Here is a 16373-nt window from a genome sequence, read left to right on the forward strand (position 1 = left end):
TTGCATATGAAATCGTGTGTAAACGCTTTTTGGCAGTAATAACCGTTGATTTATTTCAAATTTATATTTTACATGAATCCCACTAGAGGTCTCTAACATCCAGTCATACATAAAGACAAAAATTTATTTATATCTACAAAAATGACCATACTTTCTTTAAAGCACACAAAAATAATACCTACATTTCCTGTTATGTAATAATTATAAAAATCAAGTATTTATAAAATTGATGTGTATTTTTTATAACAAGGAATAGTTAGTAAATAATTTTGACATATACTCTACAATCATACAAGTGTACAATTATGCAACATAAATTCGTATGTACCTGTTGCACTTCGTTAAGAAATTAATTATAACCGAAAATTTAATAACAATAAAATTTGTTTATTGGAAATGATAAATTTTACTTGTAAAACTAGAACCAATTAAAAACTGTTATATTTAAATGAGAAAATATTTTGAAAAATGAACATGACAAAATTAATTTCATTTAATCATATAATTTTATTTCATCATATCATTTTTTTGGGTTACACAAGATATACACAAAATCATAGCCACCTATAATACAAGTAATACAGCACAATATAACAATCCTGCTCATGTAAGAATCGATAATTCTATTTTGAACAATGAAGTCGAATTTGAGATAATAATTAATGTTTCTTTTTATAGGAAATTATTCTAATATAAGCTATCTTTTATTAATTATGTATAATAAATATCATAACTATAATAAATAGAAGTAATATAGAAACTGATTTGAAATATATTGAAAAGACTATAGATTCTATTAAATAAATGTACCATTAAACACACAAAAATGAAGGCCTATAGAGTTCATATAAATAAATGAATTTTATACGCATTATTACACTTAATCATTTCTCATATGCTTCGGAAGAAATTGAGATTATTACATTAATATACATATTTTTAAAATAAGCAGGTAACTGAATGACAAACACAAAGAGGCAGTAAAGGGAAGTAAAAAAAAGCTAAATGTAACTCTATTTAATATAAGTGACAAAAATTATTGCCAGAATTTCACCAGAATTATAAATTAGTTAGGCTTGCACATTCTTGTTCTAAAGTAACAATATTAACATAGAAAATATTACTGAGATTTGTAATATAATAATAATACAAGTATTATGAGGCAACTTACTTCTATGTAGGTGGTATAAATACATTCTTTTTATAATATTTTAGTTCTTTTATACTGTTTTTAATATCAGGCAGTGCTCTATGTTGTAATTTAGTATCTTTTTTAAATTGTTTTCCATACCATCTCCTAAGGTATAGATTATTTTTAAAAGTAATGAAGATTAAATAAAATCCACAGTAGTTAGAATTGTATAAATATAAATGAAAATACCTGACTAATTCTTTAATTGAACTAACATCGATGATCCTATAATGTAAATAATCATTGACTGATGGCATTAATTTAATCAAAAATAAACGATCCATGTAAATTGTATTTCCAGCTAAAGGACAAACTTTACTTGGAATATGTTTGTTCAAGAAATCAAGTAACATTTGCTCTGCATCCTTTAAACTAATTTTACTATCTTTAGACTCTTGTACTAAACCGCACTGAAAAAAATATAAATCTTGAGCATAGATATGAGTTATGAAATTATAAAATTCATATAAATTTTTCTTTAAATTCAAATAGAAATGTAAATCTTATTTTAAATATGAATTATGAAATTTAAAATTAAAATAATTATTACAATATAAAATAGTCAATTTACTTTCGGAAGATTATAGGTGCACCATTCATTCATATTTTCTAAAACAACAGCTGGGTGATGAATGACAACATTAAATGGTTCACTCACTATATCCAAATCCTTGTTTGTTATCAAACAAGCAATTTCTAAAATAGTGTCTGTTTCTATGTTAAGTCCAGTTAACTAGAAGAAAATGATTTAATATATTTCCATAGTTTAAAAGAATAAAATATCATTAAATATTTACTTCTAGGTCTATCCATACAATGTAATCACATTGGCTGTCTGCGTCTTTACTTTCACGTATTGTATACTAAAAGATAAAATTTATTAAAAATCTCTAAAAAAAATTCTTAAAATAGTCCGTATTTATTTCTTACCATTCTCCAAGCACTTGCTTCCAGTGGAAAAATCTTTTAAAGGTAAACAAATTGATTCGTGTAAATTGTTTTTATATATATTAATAAAAATTATGTTTTGCCAAATAAAAGAATTAAAACTTTTAATTAATAGAACAATGTTTTTCTGATAGTATAAAAAATGTAAAACATAACCTCAATTTTTAATACGTATCATTGAAGTTATCGTAAAAGAACTTTGTAATTGATTATACAATATGTAAATCGATACTACAGACTTTACTTTAGTCAAGCAAGCTCAATAAAAATAGATTCAAATATAGATATCATTCTATGCAAAATTTAAGTAATCACAAAATTTTTACTATCAAACTTCCTTAAACCATATTTTAACAGAAATGCGAATAGATTCCATCCCTCCCCCCCCCCCCCCCCCCCCCCTTCTCCCCTCCCCCCCTCTACTACATAACTATATAGTAATATCCTACTTATGTTCAATCAATAATGGAATTTATATATATCGTTGTATATAACTATATCGCATGTGCAGATATATAATGTATTATTCTATATTTGTAATAATATCTACATACATTGTGCTCCTCATAATCAAAAATATTCAATATTAAACTAATATATAAGGAAGGTAAAAGAATGTAATGAACATAGAGTTGTTCTGCTGAAAAAAAGATTGTTGGCCCTGAAAAGGGCCTTTTTTTTAATGTTAAAAGGAGATTAAGCTCTTTCCCCACGAATTCTACGTGCCAATTGTATATCCTTTGGCATAATAGTAACTCTTTTAGCATGAATAGCACAAAGATTCGTATCTTCAAATAGACCAACCAAGTAGGCTTCACTAGCTTCTTGAAGTGCCATAACTGCTGAGCTTTGGAAACGTAGATCAGTTTTGAAATCTTGTGCAATTTCGCGAACAAGTCGTTGGAAAGGTAATTTACGGATCAAAAGTTCAGTACTCTTTTGGTATCTTCGAATTTCACGAAGAGCAACAGTTCCAGGACGATAACGATGAGGCTTCTTTACTCCACCCGTTGCAGGTGCACTCTTACGTGCAGCCTTTGTCGCCAATTGTTTTCTAGGTGCTTTACCACCAGTTGATTTACGTGCAGTTTGCTTCGTACGAGCCATTATTACTTCAATATCGAACAACTACGAACATTAGTCAACTCAAAAATGCCGTTTTACACTCCAGAAGGCAGTTTATATACTCTGCGAAGTAAGAAAATCAGACATCTGATTGGTTCGTTGCCTAGTAGGGGGAAAACGCGTTAACGGCTTCGGATTGGATTACTCAATAATAGTGGGGGAAACTGGTGGTTGCTATATATAAAAGTACGTAGTAATTTTAAATTAAAATTGGCATTTTATGAGTAGAACTCAATTGTATTTATCAGAAAACGATGGATTTAGGACAATGAGATGATTTATGTACTATATTATCTTTAATAAATTACACTAAATTATTTATAATTCCTTAGTGTCTTCAGCATATTTTTTTAAGTTTCCCTAATTAGTTTCCTTAATCTAATTAATTCATTACCTTAGCTTGTCACAGCTAACTCAACTATGAAATCTACCTTATAAATCCTAGTTATATTTACATATTTTATACACCAATGGACCCTGTCCGTTTATATTGAATAATAATAAAAATAATAATAATAAATGTTAATAAATTAAATATTGGTACATGTTTACATATATATAAATCAATTGAAAATTCGATTCCTTCTAGAACTTGAACAACGTCGTTTCAATTCCTATTGGAATATGTAAAAAATAAATATTATTTGTATTACTTACTGTTGCTGCTTAATGTTTTACGACTTTATGTTCTTTTTACCGATTGATTTTATTGTGTATATTTATTTTAACTTTTATGCAAAACATATTAGATAAATGTTAGTGATTAACAAGGTAAAAGTTCCAGTAAGAATAAATTAGTGGCCCTAAAAAGGGCCGTTCAGTTAAAGCCTGGAAGACAGGCGATGTCATTTTGTTCATTTGGCACTTGTATATTTAGTAACTGCTTTTGTGCCTTCGCTCACTGCATGTTTAGCAAGTTCTCCAGGCAATAAAAGTCTAACAGCCGTTTGTATTTCTCTCGATGTAATTGTAGTTCGTTTATTATTTACTACTAAACGGGATGCTTCAGTAGCGAGTCTCTCGAATATATCATTTACAAAACTGTTCATAATGCTCATAGCTCTGCTCGAAATACCTGTGTCTGGATGTACTTGTTTAAGCACTTTATAAATATAACTTGCATAACTCTCCTTCCGCCGTTTCTTCTTTTTTGTGTCCATTTTGTTTATAGGGATACTTTTTTGAGGTTTTCCGGTTCTCCTGACTGCTTTTCCACTAGCTTTCGGAGGCATGGTAATTAAATATGTATACACGTCAAAATTTAAACACACTGAATATCTACACTCGTCTAACAATCTTACTCGAATCTTTTGCTTTTATAGCATAAGTAATAACAACTCCGCTCCAATCACATCTGATTATAGTGTCAAATACGTTAACGTTTAATTCTCATTGGATGAAAACATAACGTCGAAAATCATCAACGTTTCTAATATTTCTAAAAGGTCGAACGTCAATGTAAACAGTATACAACATAGAACGATGTGAAAGTATATACGTTTGCTATTATATTATGCCTAATAATATACTAATGTAGAATAGAACATCGATTATTCGAATTAATTGAGAGACAGATCTGTTCCGATAACCGGCCTTTTGGATAATCGGTCTGATAAAAGCAAATTTAGAATTGTCACAAATTAATAAAAAATTAAAAAGTTTTCAATTACAAATGTTTTTTATGTAAAATGAATATATATCTAACAAGAAAAGTACAAAATAGAAATAAATTACATGTAAAGTAAATATACACATTTATACAGTATTTATTTTTTTTTTTCTATATTCTACCCAATGCAATACACACTTTTTATATTCGAATAATCGATTAGTTAACAAAGTTTATATAAATATATAATCGATGTTCCATTGTAATATGAAATTTTTCTTCAATGCGTAGAAAAATTCCCTTCTGCGCAGCTGTTGCGGCGCATAACAGATGACTTTACCGTTAAACAAAGACAGAGAATTCAAAGGGGATGGAATTCCTGCCGTTCAATGCCTCGAAGGGTCGATTTCGTAACGTATCGTCTGTTTCGTTTCTCAGATATATTTTCAACACTCCCTAATCGTTTTTAACTCTAGTATTTTTCCAACGAAAATACATTTAGCACTTTTTTTTAGAGATACACAGGCAAAGAATAGGTATATATAAAAAGGACGATGAATGAATTTTTCACAGTTCATCATGTTTTCGGAAAGCGTTAAATCTTTTGTCGTTTTCGTCTTCGTTGCTGTAGTTGCCAACTATAATATTTCCTGTGATCCAATTCCCGATATATTGATAACCAATGAATGGGATTGGAACTATACAACTAATTCCTCGGATTGTAAGTATTTGTTGTTTAGAAAGAGAAATATTCGATATCTTCGTGTCTAATATCTGAAATATTAAACAAAAACAAAAAAGTAGATGAATTAGATGCGGATAGAATCGTCGGTGGCCAATACGCAGCAACGAATCAATTTCCATTTATGGCCGTGGTGCATCGATTAATGGGAAATGGAATTATTTCACAATGCGGTGGTACTATTATTTCTTCGAGATGGGTATTAACAGCAGGTCACTGCGTGGGGTCCGACTCAGCACAATTCCTCGTGGTTTTCGGTATTCGTAATAAAGCCGGTATAGGATACAATTATTATCAAGGACCCGGAGTAGCGATGTTAACGGATCAAGCTGTACTTCATCCTGGTTATAGAACGACCGTAAACGATATCGCATTGTTGTATATGCCAAAGAATATTCCATTCGGAAGTAAGATTAATATTATCGAACAATAAAACGATTAAGATAGTTAGAGATATATAAATATATTCCGTAAATTTTTATTTTCAGGAAATATTCGACCTATTCAGCTTCCAGGTTATAAGTACATTAGCGAAACGTTCAATGATAGGAGAAGTATGGTCATAGGATGGGGAAAAGATAGCCCTGACGGGTTTGGAACAAAATGGTTAAAGTATGCGATTTTACCAATTATTTCAAATTACGAATGTTCCTCATACTGGGCCGTAACAAAGAAACACGTGTGTACTTCAGCAGCATATGATCAAGACGCTTGTCAGGTAAATAAGCAACCTCTTGTTCAATACGCTTTATTTTAAAACATGAAAATGTACGGTTCTATTGTATATAGGGTGACAGCGGCGGTCCTTTGATCATAAAAAAAAATGGTATTCCACTTCAAATCGGAATTGTTAGCTATGGAGATGGAAATTGCCCTAGCGACAAGCCTGGCGTGTTCACGAGAGTCACAGCATTCATCGATTGGATTCAAGAAGTTACTGATCTTCACTTTTAAAAAAATGTATATCATATTACCTATATTATCGATCCTACATAACTGATAATGTTTAACAATTATTAACGATACTTTTTCAATGTTCTGTGTATTATAAATAAAAGTGATTTTATTGTAAGATTTCTAAGAATGGTTATTTTATTTACTGACTTGTACCTCTTAATATTACTTGATAATAGAAAAGATAAAGGTAAATACAAGATAATAGAAAACTCATAACTTGAAAATATTTTGTTATAAATATATGCGAAATAATTTCCATAAATTTTATGAAATAAAAAAATATAAAATTATAAATTCAAACTGTCAAATGTAGATCTGAAGTTAATATGTGTATTTTTTATTTTTTTCTATACATTGAAATTTATTATGAAACATTTGTACGTTTTATGTATGTAAAATAATTTAACGGCAAATACAAGAAGAACGTTGTGCCGACAGAATTTTTGTTCTCAGAATACGTTCAACTGATACACCTGGCTTGTTACGAAGAGAAGGGAGAATTCTTCACTGACCTGACTGCTTTGTGTTCGGGTGGAGAAGGGACGGTCCTAACAACATAGGTCTGGATGCCCTAAAATACGTTGGAAATACCTAGCATAACCGACGACGATTGCAGGAAATTTAGAGAGAGAAAAAGAGGAGAGAGAGAAAGATAAAGGTCAACAATTTCGTTTTCACAGCAGATGGTCTTAAATAAAATGTTTACAAGGAATATTGTATGAATTTTTAACAATATTCTATTCTATCTCGTTGCATCGATGCTTTTTTCTACTTCAAATTTAAATCCTGATCTGCAAGGTGAAGTCAAATCTTTTTTTATTTATTTTAAAGTGAAATAAACAACAAAACGTTCCAAATAAATATTGTTACTTATAAATGTTATTACTTATCTCAGCAGCTATATTAGATATAATAGCTTTAGTAGAGGAGAAATGTTCCTAATATAATTTGTAGCCCTTAAAAGGGCTGTTGTACGTCTTTTTATCTATTAAATAATAAAGGTACAGAAAAAATTAACTATTTGATTGTTAAAATAAAAACTTTCAAGCTAGACGTCCCGATTTTTTGTTCTATTGTATATTTCTTGCGATTTCTTGTACAAGTTTTTCAAATGATTTCTTAGATATTAATAATTTTGTGCTTTTCTGATAATGACGAATCTCTTGAATAGCAATATTTTTTGATTGTAGTTTACTTTTTACTTTCTTCACACTGTATTGATTAATACGAGTCATTTTATGCTAGGCGAACAAACAACATTTCTCTCGTCTTCGCGTTTGAATACTGCAGATATTCGAAGTACTCATATATATGCCCTCGGTTCGATATACTATGGCTTCTGATTGGCTAACGTCGCAGTAGTGGGGATACACTCTCTCGAATATATAAAAGCTCCACAACGACGTAGTAGCATCAAACGTATTCTGAACTTTGTAACGCGAGTAAGCTTCATATTCTTGAAATTTCAAGATGACTGGTCGCGGAAAGGGCGGAAAGGGATTGGGAAAGGGAGGAGCTAAGCGTCATAGAAAAGTACTTCGTGATAATATCCAAGGTATCACGAAACCTGCAATACGTCGATTGGCTCGTCGTGGTGGTGTTAAACGTATATCTGGTTTAATTTACGAGGAAACTCGTGGCGTTTTAAAAGTTTTCTTAGAAAACGTTATTCGTGACGCAGTTACGTATACTGAACACGCCAAACGGAAAACCGTAACAGCTATGGATGTCGTTTATGCTCTAAAAAGACAAGGACGCACACTTTATGGTTTTGGAGGTTAAAGTGCAAGATTAATGATATGCGATTATCAACGATCAGCAAAACGGCCCTTTTCAGGGCCACAACTCTTTCCTACTTAGGATCATTCGTTTCAACTATTTTAGATAATTCTAATCCCGAATTTAAAATACATATTTTATTAATAAATTGTTTCTGTGATTTTGCAATAACGTGTATTAACATATCAAAATATGAATAATACAGTACAAACTGTACTATGAAATGATGAGATTTGTATTTCCACAGTTCTTAATTTCTGCAATATGAAAAAAACATTAAAAATTCTTCAAATGTAACCTGAAATCGACCTGTATAAAATTATCTAAAAAACAAGTTTTTTATCAGCCTGTATTATACAAATATTGATTTAACTTATTGCTAAGTGACTAGTTACACAAATGTAACCATGTTTAACCAATATTCTCATACTCAATTATGAATTTTTATAGATCGTTGTATTGTACTTATGTAAAAAAATATATTACAATTTTAATATATATATAATTTAGCTCCATTTAGTTTACTTTTATGTTACATCTATTACGAATTAGGTTCGTAAATCACATTTACGAACTAAGGTCATTATTTTTTTGATAAAAATTGACTAATGTTCCTGAAAAGCCCGTTTGGATTTAGAAAATTAGGATTAAACTTAATTTTTATTTCTATTTTAATTTTTTAATATTATGAGTTATGTTTTTGTCACATTCTAACACTTCAACAGTCAATTATTGTTTTACAATAATGCAATATTCAGTATAATTTCTTCTTCACAAAAAACAACGAATATACAGAATTGAAGACATTGCTTTTTAAGTCTTATTATTTTTTCTTCGTTTAAACATACTGAAAGATTAAATACGAGGTGATGTCGTTCGATTACCAAGATTTGCTAGATATTAATTTTTGAGCATTTTTTCTTTGTTGGATATGGGGTTGAACTTTCTTAATAGGTATTGGTATTACTAACCTGAGACTAATTTATGGAAAATTGTATAATTAAGATAACTAATGAAAAAAATTTGCAAAGGAAAGTAGAATTTAAAATTTTACTATAGGAAACTAAACTTAAGGTGGTAAGAAATCAACAAAAAACAAACTTGAGGGAAAGATAAAATGTATTTCTAAAACATAAAAGAAAAATTGTCTATGCTCATTATACCCCATTTAAGAAATTAATTTTTGTGTAAACGTAATATTTCAACAACTCAGAAAAACAAGTCACATTTTTTACATAGGGATCCCTTGGACAGTACTAATTTAACATGTATATAATCTGTATGATGTATATAGAAATGATAAAGAATATATAAAAGGTAAATGAAAGGATATAAATCCTTTCATCTACAATTTAACAGTTTGCTTATCACTGATGTAGCAAAAAAGATGATGTTATAATTAATTGAAGTAAGAGTTATAAAACAATAAAATTTAAAGAATACAAATAGACTATAGGAAATTGTTATATTTGTAATAAATTTTTGTATTTCAATTTTATAAATACGTTATTTGCTTGATAATTATTGATTAATAATTATTTTTTAAAAAAATGTTAGGAGAGCATTAATTATCAAGTGTATAGATAAACAAATCTCAAAATGGATTATACATGACCCAGCTTTGTTTTGTAATAATGAATCTTTTGCTGCTTAATGTTTAACATTTATATTACAATGTTCCTATTAGCCTTAATGCTCATCAAATATATCTTTAGCAAACTGTCATCTATGCCTCCTTGTGCAAATTTGAATAAATTAAAATATATATAAACACACAGGAATTTGTTTGCAGTAAATGAATTTGAATATTTATGTTGAATGTTGCTTTTATTACTGTTTGACACCTAGAATATACAGAAATATTTGTACAGTTTACTGTGCCTTTTGTGTCTGCAACTTACTCTTTTTTTAAAACTAATAACTAATAACTAAAAACTAAAACTAATAAACCATTTAAATTCATTCCAATGAAACAGAAAATCCTGACACAGAATATTAATATTAATAACAATATTATCATAATATCAACAAGAATAGTAACATCAGGATTTGTACTTTCAAATTTGAATCCTGAAAGAGCATATAACAAGGTCACTCCTACTTTTCAAAAAAATTGCAACATGCCATATCTCTCTAATCTCCTCTTAGTTGTAACGTTAAATATCATACAGTGTCTATGTTGCATAGATATGCATTCATAAATTCACCACCACAATATCTACTCTCATTCTTTTAATGAGTCTTTTATACAATAAAATGTGGATTATCATCTAAATAATAAGCTTATATTTAAAGAATGAGCTGTTATTTATTTTAATAAATGAAAAGATCTTATCATTTGAATTTAAAGAACTAGCCTTGTTTTTAATTGATTTAAAAATATATTACACGTATTGATATTTTGTTATAAGGATGATAGGGGTTTCTGATTCTTGTTTGTGTTGTTCGATTGCTATATTTATGGAATGTTTTCCTTTAATATTAGTAATATTCTGTAAAATTATTAATTTAATGTATTTAATGATAAAGGCTGAATTTATTTCTTACCAAAATAGTTGGCTTTACATTGAGTTCCATTGATATTATGTGTGATGATTTTTATCAGAATAGGCAGGATGGTGAAAATGTTTTTAATGATATATAAACTACATGTAATTATTGGTTTCTTCTTTTTTCAATTATTAGTTAATATAACTCCCATTCCATTTTCGATTACTGACAAGAGATTTTTTATTTTTAAGTTATATGTACATATGTCGTTTTGTCATCGTCGGTATTTAGGGTTGTCTAGATTTTGTAACTTAATATTTTCTCTTGTATTCATCTATTTTACACGTATAGCTATTATATTACACTTATCATTGTGCATATTCTTTTAAATCTCAAAATAAATAGTTTTGTCTTGTAGTAAGAAATCTATTCTTTTTTCCCAATATTCTTTTCCAATATCATACGAATAAATTTTATTCATATCGAATGTTCTATGTCGTACTAATTCAGAAACATGTATTTCCAGATGGCAGTAAGAGCGCACTAATCAGAGTACAGAACTGCATGTCTGCCTTATCCAGCGCTCTGATTGGTGCACTGTAGCTACTCCCAAACCTAATAAAGGCGATGACCAACCTGTGCAACTCATTCGTGCATCATCGTTTCGTACGAGTAACAGTAATACGTAAGGAAGAGATTAGTTCACAATGCCGCCAAAAACCAGTGGGAAAGCAGTGAAGAAAGCTGGTAAAGCTCAAAAAAATATTAGTAAAGCGGATAAAAAAAAGAAACGTAGGAGGAAGGAAAGTTACGCAATTTACATTTATAAAGTTCTAAAACAAGTACATCCAGATACTGGTATTTCCAGTAAAGCTATGAGTATCATGAATAGCTTTGTGAATGATGTATTTGAGCGCATTGCGGCTGAAGCATCGCGCTTGGCACATTACAACAAACGCTCAACGATTACTTCTCGAGAAATTCAAACTGCTGTACGTTTACTTCTTCCTGGTGAGTTAGCCAAACACGCTGTCAGTGAAGGAACTAAAGCTGTTACTAAATATACCAGTTCAAAGTGAACAAATCACTGGATAAACGGGCCCTTTTTAGGGCCACAAATGTTTAACACGTGGGAATGTCTGGTTCTTTACATGTTTCGTATTTTAAGTATTTCGAGCACTTCAATTTCTACTGCTTAATTGCCTTCGTGATGGAATCACAAATATTCTAAATTATTAAATTTATTAATTGTTAAATTAAAGTTAAATAATTAATGGTTATTTTTCTTATAAAATACCAACCTAAAGGCCAATCTGAAGCTGACTCTGCCAAGCTGACAATTTTTATAACATACAAAAATATCATGTATTAATTTTGTAAATTAACGTATATATTTTATATAATCATTCACATATAATTCTTGCCATTATTTTCAACTTTTTCATTCAATAAGTTTCTCTCTAGTTTTATCACACTTTCAAATGCAAGAAAATTTATACTACATATAATATGTAATATATTCTTCATATAATATGTAATATATTCTTAAATATTAAGACTGAAAAATATTGAACGTACAGATTTCTCTGCTAGATAAAAATAATGTGTATTATAAAGTTTTAATTTAATGTTTGTGAAAATGTAGCTGTTAGATTACTAATATAGGAAATAAGAAACCAATGTTATATATCATGCGAAAATAAAAAGATATTTTCTGAAAGTTCTTAATTCTTTAGTTATTATTTACAGATACCTAATACATAAGTAAAGTATTTATCATCAAATATGTGAAAAAACAGAAATGGACAATATTCGAACAATTATAATGTTCTTATAAAGTTGAAGATTATTTAAAATAAAGCAAATTTGTATTTTATATAATAACTATACCTTTACAGGTTAGGATTGTTTTAAATTTTGCTGCAAAATAACAAAATATTTACCCAGGTAACGAAAACTCCTTATATACATAACTGCTATAATAGAAAAAATTTCACATAGGACAAAACATAAAAAGATAGGAATGGGAAATTTTATCCGTTGTTTTATTCGTGGCTCGAGTAGGAGAAAACATTAATCTGAAGTAATTTTTCTTTATTGTCGTGTAAAAAAATAAAAAATGTAAAAAATGATATGAATACGATGAATACTGTTCAGATTGTCTTAGGTTGTTCCTTATCAAATACGAATTTGTGGCCCTGAAAAGGGCCATTTGTTTGAGAAAAGAATTCTTAAGTCTCCATTTAATTATTTCTTAGCTGGTGCTTTGACCGTTCTGGAAGCAACGGTCTTTTTTGGTTTTGGCGTTCTAGTCTTAGCTGCTGGTGCTTTAGCAGTTTTCTTGCTCTTTGACATAACCTTGGTTTCGCTCGTGGGTTTAGTTTTCTCAACTTTTTCAAGTTTTGGAGCGGGTTTGGCAGCAGATTTTTTCACAGCTGCTTTTTTAACACTTTCAATTTTCTTTGCAGAACTCGGTTTCTTCGGCGACACAGATTTTCGCACTGATGTGGTTTTCTTCTCAACCGATTTCTTGATTTTCTTTGGTTTCGGTACTTTAACAGTCCGATGAATCTTCTTAGTTTCAGAGCTTTTCGTCGTAGATAGTTTAAATGATCCAGAAGCACCTTTACCTTTTGTTTGAACAACAGCGCCAGAAGTAACGGCAGCCTTTAAATATCTTTTGATGAAAGGTGCTAATTTTTCTCCGTCAACTTTGTAGGTGGATGCGATATATTTCTTAATCGCTTGAAGAGATGATCCCTTACGGTCCTTCAACTCCTTAATAGCAGAGTTTACCATTTCAGAAGTTGGTGGATGCGAAGATTTGGGTCTTTGCGATTTTGTTGACTTCGGCTTCGATGTCTTTTTTGCTGGACTCTTTGCTGGACTCTTTACCGGACTCTTTACCGGACTGTTACTACTTTCAACACTATCTACAGCAGTACTCCCAGCATTAGCTTTTTCCTCCATCTTACAAATTCTTATAATCGATTTCTGCCTTTGGAAAATGAAACTAAAGTTTCTCAATTGCAACTAACACACAGTTCGTATACTGACAATACTGACCGACTCCCTGAAATAGCCTATATGACCTGAGAGCGCGGACCATGGAGAGAGATCCGCTGAATATGTTGAGCGTTGAGTTTCTCTAAAAACGGTGAAGCGGTAAATAACCGGTTGAATCAAAGTATGATTATTCAAAGCCAAGCATTCATTAAGAAACAAAAAATACACGAACAAATCGCCACGTGTATCTACTTTTATTCAATAGCTTTTATTTCTCGCTAAATGGTATTTATTTCTGATCACGGCATGATTTTCCAACGAGTGTCATTTCACGGCATCAGGATAGCTTACGGAAAAACAACAATAATTGTTAAATTCTTGTAAAGTTGGTGTGAAATTTTCATTGTTAATGATTATAGTAGAACTGACACTATGACCTATCAAGTATTTTTTATAGAATTTTGATTAATAATTGTACAATTACAAATTTAAAATAGCTACTACCGAAATACTTAGTCCTCTAGAGAATGAACGACGAAGCCAGTCTTGATATTTTATAACTCAATGATCCATAGTACAAAATTGATGTAATTTTATATGAATCATGCATTAATAACATGGCATATCGATAAAATAAATAAAATGAATAAAAAAAATTAATTGAAATAAAGCCGATATTAGTGTCATTTACGAAAGTAATGTATAAAAGTCATAACCTCATTGTTCAATAAAAAAACATGATATTTACTACCAATCACTCAATATTAAATTCAACTCTTGCTTCTTTGCCAAATTCAGAAGATATTCCAATAAAAATGTCATGCTACATTAATTAAAAGAGCTATAAAAGGAGGGAATTTCGTGAAAAGAGAAGCGATACATCAATTTTGTGATTGTAACAGAAATTTGTTGTCGAACTATTTTTACTTTTGTAAGAATGCATTGATCACTTGGAGTATTAAATTTCAATACATAATAATATAAATCATGTGATGCAGACATAAAGATTGCATTGTAAGATGGCAACTGAATGTCTATTGTGCGTTAAAAATGGCTACGCATTTCTTACAATAAAATATTGAATTTCATTTATGTACATTGTAATATACATGATTTTTGTAAATACAAATATAATATAGACTCATAAAATAATTATTTCAATTTCAAATATGAGAAGTTATTGAGGTAATAGATTGTATAATATGAGAATAATACTTAATCATTTAAAGTAGACATCTTGTTTTAAATATCATTTGTTATGTAGTCGTAAAGTAACACCAACCCTTTCTTATAGTAGCAAAATGACCTGATTAGTAAATTTCAATTACATTATAGTATTTTTCAATTCGATATGTAGAGTTTATATTGTTGCTTTTTTTTATTTTCATTTCTTAGTGAGACAAGTACTTTTTTTAATTATGCATAAATTTAAATTAGGAGGAAAAACGTGTATTTTTTGTTATATAATTAATGAATTATTTACACATGGATAAAGATTATAATTCACATATTTGGAAATAAAATTACAAAAGTATAATATATTTATATAGGGTGCGCTAGCAGCTTGAGAACATTCAGAAAGTTTAGCAACCTTCGTCCAAAGAATGATATTTAGAAAAGTTTTCTATACGAAATAATGCACAACATTTGTTAATCGTTGAAGAATTTGGATAATTATATTTGAAAACAATATTGACAATTTTGAAGACGCTATTTATACTTGACGTAGAAAATTACCATTCGATAAAATAATTATACTTCATTATTTAATTTACTTAACGTAACAGATAGATGAAGGAAAACTCAGATTTTGAAAATTTTAGAAGTCTACATTTAATAACACTTTACTGAAAAGTAATAAAATCAAAAGTAAATATAATATTAGTTTTTTTATTTACATATGCCATTTATTTATATAGAGGTTATGTATCATTCTATCGATATTGCATTATGTCTAGTTTTAAATAATGTTTCGAATATATATTTATAATAATGTATTTCAATGAATTCATTATGCAATAAGAATGCAAACTTACAATTTATCTTGTACTTCTGTACTATTTGGGAATTATTTAATCAAGACGAGATAAATTTAAATAAATTTATTACATTTTTACATGTTTGCATAATTTAATTTGAGGATGGATTTTAGATAAATAAGCATTAATCAAGGTATATTAATTGAAAATATGAGTATTCTGTTCAAACGCGCGAAAATTTATGAGAACGGTGCGGTAATAGTAGTGATAAAACGTTTTGCAGCGGCCGGTCTCTTTGGGTGGGGAAAATCAATAGGAAAACCGAGTTTAAATCACAAGTATAGGTCATTAACGTTTAGCGAATGAATCTTGTAGTGATATTTTTTAATGCTGTGATATATGTGTGAATGTGTCTGTGTTTGTGAAAGCTTAACAATGACGCTTTCAAAATGTGGCATCTCTTGATGCATACGGCAATTTGACTGAATATAGCGTGTACTCGGTTATCTTTAACAGCTGTGTTCAATAAGAGGAAAATGTTAAAAA

The 16373-nt window shown here is 29.4% G+C and overlaps 7 protein-coding genes across 8 annotated transcripts; 3 read left to right on the plus strand and 4 right to left on the minus strand.

Moving 5' to 3' along the window:
- Window positions 1-1066: 1066 nt before the first annotated feature.
- On the minus strand, window positions 1067-2347 carry LOC108546532 (probable oligoribonuclease). 2 transcript variants are annotated; one of them, XM_017898655.1, is made up of 6 exons: window positions 2123-2346; window positions 1990-2055; window positions 1764-1925; window positions 1382-1602; window positions 1172-1297; window positions 1067-1091 (listed from the first exon to the last, which is right to left on the minus strand). In XM_017898655.1, the coding sequence occupies exons 1-5, from the start codon at window positions 2123-2125 to the stop codon at window positions 1174-1176; spliced, it is 576 nt and encodes a 191-aa protein (XP_017754144.1). In that variant the 5' UTR covers window positions 2126-2346; the 3' UTR covers window positions 1067-1091; window positions 1172-1173. The 2 variants fall into 2 exon arrangements, with proteins under 2 accessions (XP_017754144.1, XP_017754145.1); XM_017898656.1 differs by lacking the exon at window positions 1067-1091 and having other exon boundaries at window positions 1116-1297; window positions 2123-2347.
- Window positions 2348-2836: 489 nt separating this feature from the next.
- Window positions 2837-3247, minus strand: LOC108546533 (histone H3). The gene has a single exon (XM_017898657.1). The coding sequence runs from the start codon at window positions 3245-3247 to the stop codon at window positions 2837-2839; it is 411 nt and encodes a 136-aa protein (XP_017754146.1).
- An 872-nt stretch (window positions 3248-4119) lies between these two features.
- LOC108546534 (histone H2B) lies at window positions 4120-4535 on the minus strand. The gene has a single exon (XM_017898658.1). It carries the CDS (start codon window positions 4495-4497, stop codon window positions 4120-4122), a length of 378 nt encoding a protein of 125 aa, XP_017754147.1. The 5' UTR covers window positions 4498-4535.
- A 918-nt stretch (window positions 4536-5453) lies between these two features.
- LOC108546440 (chymotrypsin-2) lies at window positions 5454-16340 on the plus strand. Its single transcript, XM_017898504.1, has 5 exons — window positions 5454-5595; window positions 5679-6023; window positions 6105-6334; window positions 6406-6549; window positions 16320-16340. Exons 1-5 carry the CDS (start codon window positions 5454-5456, stop codon window positions 16338-16340), a joined length of 882 nt encoding a protein of 293 aa, XP_017753993.1.
- Window positions 8044-8466, plus strand: LOC108546536 (histone H4). The gene has a single exon (XM_017898660.1). The coding sequence runs from the start codon at window positions 8044-8046 to the stop codon at window positions 8353-8355; it is 312 nt and encodes a 103-aa protein (XP_017754149.1). The 3' UTR covers window positions 8356-8466.
- On the plus strand, window positions 11550-11921 carry LOC108546535 (histone H2B). Its single transcript, XM_017898659.1, has one exon. The coding sequence runs from the start codon at window positions 11550-11552 to the stop codon at window positions 11919-11921; it is 372 nt and encodes a 123-aa protein (XP_017754148.1).
- LOC108546531 (histone H1) lies at window positions 12899-13886 on the minus strand. Its single transcript, XM_017898654.1, has one exon. It carries the CDS (start codon window positions 13810-13812, stop codon window positions 13090-13092), a length of 723 nt encoding a protein of 240 aa, XP_017754143.1. The 5' UTR covers window positions 13813-13886; the 3' UTR covers window positions 12899-13089.
- Window positions 16341-16373: the final 33 nt, after the last annotated feature.

This window comes from Eufriesea mexicana, unplaced genomic scaffold (assembly GCF_001483705.2).
Source record: "Eufriesea mexicana isolate 0111107269 unplaced genomic scaffold, ASM148370v2 scaffold654, whole genome shotgun sequence".
NCBI classification, from domain to species: Eukaryota; Metazoa; Arthropoda; class Insecta; order Hymenoptera; family Apidae; genus Eufriesea; species Eufriesea mexicana.